Genomic DNA, 3,246 nt, shown 5'->3' with positions numbered 1-3,246 from the left:
GACAGAGAGAGAGAGAGAGACAGAGAGAGAGACAGAGAGAGACAGAGAGGGAGAGACAGAGAGAGAGAGAGAGAGAGACAGAGAGAGAGAGAGAGATCCAGTGTGAAGGCTAACAGCTAACAGCTGTTGCTCCTCCTCACCCACATGTCATCATGTTCACTGTGTTAGCTTAGACCAGCAGAGACTTCAACTTTGATTTGATTCTAGTAAAAGTCAAACGATATCAAGAACGAATGTCACTGAACGCCTCACAGAATCTGCCAATGTACCTGAACGCCTCACAGAGTCTGTCGCTGCACCTGAACGCCTCACAGAGTCTGTTAATGCACCTGAACGCCTCACAGAGTCTGTTAATGCACCTGAACGCCTCACAGAGTCTGTCGCTGCACCTGAACGCCTCACAGAGTCTGTTAATGCACCTGAACGCCTCACAGAGTCTGTCGCTGCACCTGAACGCCTCACAGAGTCTGTCGCTGCACCTGAACGCCTCACAGAGTCTGTCGCTGCACCTGAACGCCTCACAGAGTCTACAAGTGAGAAGACACTAATCTTCAAATATCTAACTTGAAAAAGAAACACTTTTATTGTCTTCAATTTAAAAGTTTTTATCTACACACCGTTTATGACCTCAGTCTGTGTGACTGCTCATGTTGTTGTTGTTGTTGTTGTTGTTGTTGTTGTGGTAAAGATGAGTCATGTCACAGCTGATTCTTGTGAAATCCAGATTTAGTCACTCAGCAGAAAGTTGAGCTGAACAGTTTCAACACACCGAGGTTAAAACTGGACGTCTAGACGTGTGACTGATCCACCTGTGATGTCACGTGTCCAGGTGTGTGTGCAGGTGTGTGTGCAGGTGTGTGTGCAGGTGTGTGTCCAGGTGTGTGTCCAGGTGTGTGTCCAGGTGTGTGTCCAGGTGTGTGTCCAGGTGTGTGTGCAGGTGTGTGTGCAGGTGTGTGTCCAGGTGTGTGTGCAGGTGTGTGTCCAGGTGTGTGTGCAGGTGTGTGTCCAGGTGTGTGTCCAGGTGTGTGTGCAGGTGTGTGTCCAGGTGTGTGTGCAGGTGTGTGTCCAGGTGTGTGTCCAGGTGTGTGTCCAGGTGTGTGTCCAGGTGTGTGTGCAGGTGTGTGTGCAGGTGTGTGTCCAGGTGTGTGTTACCTGCTGCTGTCCTGCTTGTACATGTCGATGATGTTCTCCACCAGCAGGTTCCTCTGCAGTCCGTACACTCCGTGTCGATCCAGAACGACCTCATGGCGGCACGACGGGCAACGGAAACGACCGCCGGACGTCACCGTGGAGCCGCTCCTTGTCGACAGGTAGGGATTGGACGCCTGCAGGGGGCGGGGCATCAAGCAGGTACAGGTGTTTATGACGACAACAACAGAGACTGAAACGCGTCTTTAACATTCCAGATCAAAGTAGTGAAATGTGAGATTACGAGCCGGTTTGTAGGAACAGCTTTGAGGTTTTTGACGGTTTCAATAAAAGGTATCGAACATAATCTGGGAGGATGCGTTATCCTTTCCCAACTTGGTCCATCCAGGTGAGGATGTCTTCTCACTGTTAAGCCAGCACCACATGTTGCGAGATTGGCTGGCCAGGTAATATAACCTGAAATTAGGTAGGTTCAAACCTCCTTTGTTTATTGGAGCTATAACTTAATCCTGGCACGTTTTTGAGACCACAGAAAACTAGTAATGAATTTGTTCAATGAATAATTCAATAAATCACACATTGAAGTTTTGGAAAGAAACATTTGAACTTATAGGGTCTCAGAACACCTGAGACCTCAGGTGGTAAAGAGCACATCCCTGTGGAACAATCCACTTGTCCCTAAAGACATCAGAGACAGAATCATCGAGGACTGGAAACTTAAGGGAACTGAAGAGATCAGAGATCTGTGCCATCAAAATGTTTTCGCTGATTTTAAGTACCTCAGGGAAACATTTGACATACCACCTAATCATTTTTATAAATACTTGCAAATAAGGAACTGGGTCAAAATGAAAACCCCAGCTTCCCCTATATTGCAGAAACATTGATAGAGAAAATGTTTAGGACTACCAGCACCCAGAAGGGCCTCATTTCTAAATGATACACAGTATTAAATAACGAACAGAAAGATGATAGGATGATCCAACTCAAGAATAAATGAGGAAACAACATTCAGGATGAATACTCAAGGCATGAATGGCAGTGCCTGCTCCAAAAGACTCAAAAAACCCTCACTAATACAAAACACAGATGAATCCAATTGAACATCTTTCATAGGATATATTACACACCACATAGACTTTATCAGTTCAGTCGGGAGACAGAACTGATAAAGGTGCAACAATCAAACAGGGGATTTAATACCCCAAACCCCCACATGGCTATTCTGGGCCATGCTACAGTGCTGATCAAATTTGACAATCATGAAGAGAAACTTATCCTACTGGCTATGACTGCAGAGTGTCTGCACAGGTTCACAGGTAATACACCTGAGACACACCTGTCAGCCTCACCTGCACAAACACACATCTGGTGTGGATGTTACCATGACAACAGGACATCCACAGTCAGAGTCAGAGATGAAAAATAATGAAAGAGATCAGACTGAGGGGCTCCGAGGAAGTGACGTCATACAGAGTAAAGAAACACCTGGACAGGTGAAACAGGAGTGTCAACCTCAATCAACCAACCAATCAAACTTAATCATACAGCCCCTCAGACAAATTCAGCTCAGCGGGCTCTCTCTCTGTGTGTGTGTGTGTGTGTGTGTGTGTGTGTGTGTGTGTGTGTGTGTGTGTGTGTGTGTGTGTGTGTGTGTGTGTGTGTGTGTGTGTGTGTGTGTGTGTGTGTGTGTGTGTGTGTGTGTGTGTCTCACCTGGAATACGTCGTTGGCACATTTGCGGCACAGGTTGTGTTGGCAGGGCAGGATGACCACAGGTTTGGTGAACATCTCCAGACAGATGGGACAGACGAGCTGCTTCTCCAGACTGTCCATGCTGCCGAGTGTGTGGGGGGGCACCGGGGGGGCTCCGGGGGGGCTCCGGGGGGGACACCGGAGGAGTCAGCGGAGAGACACCGGGGGATTCACCGGAGGAGTCAGCGGGGGAAACAATCCCAGAGACTGAACAAAGTTGAAAGAAATAAAGAATGAAAGCAGCAGCGGAGAGTGAGCGCTGTTGAAGAGTTGTTGGAGTCTGCGCAGTGAGGAGCTCTCGGTCTGTTTTTAGACGGACAGACGTCAGCCGTTGCCGTGCCGAC

General features: G+C 48.0%; 1 protein-coding gene across 1 annotated transcript; it reads right to left on the bottom strand.

Annotated features, from left to right (window-relative positions):
- Positions 1-1,065: 1,065 nt before the first annotated feature.
- Positions 1,066-3,246, bottom strand: LOC136179134 (tripartite motif-containing protein 54-like). Its single transcript, XM_065954497.1, has 2 exons — positions 2,864-3,246; positions 1,066-1,325 (listed from the first exon to the last, which is right to left on the bottom strand). The coding sequence occupies exons 1-2, from the start codon at positions 2,981-2,983 to the stop codon at positions 1,149-1,151; spliced, it is 297 nt and encodes a 98-aa protein (XP_065810569.1). The 5' UTR covers positions 2,984-3,246; the 3' UTR covers positions 1,066-1,148.

Source organism: Labrus bergylta, chromosome 4, assembly GCF_963930695.1.
Source record: "Labrus bergylta chromosome 4, fLabBer1.1, whole genome shotgun sequence".
NCBI lineage: Eukaryota > Metazoa > Chordata > Actinopteri > Labriformes > Labridae > Labrus > Labrus bergylta.
The sequence above is the reverse complement of the archived record's forward strand: the minus strand, read 5'-3'. Positions and strand labels throughout refer to the sequence as shown.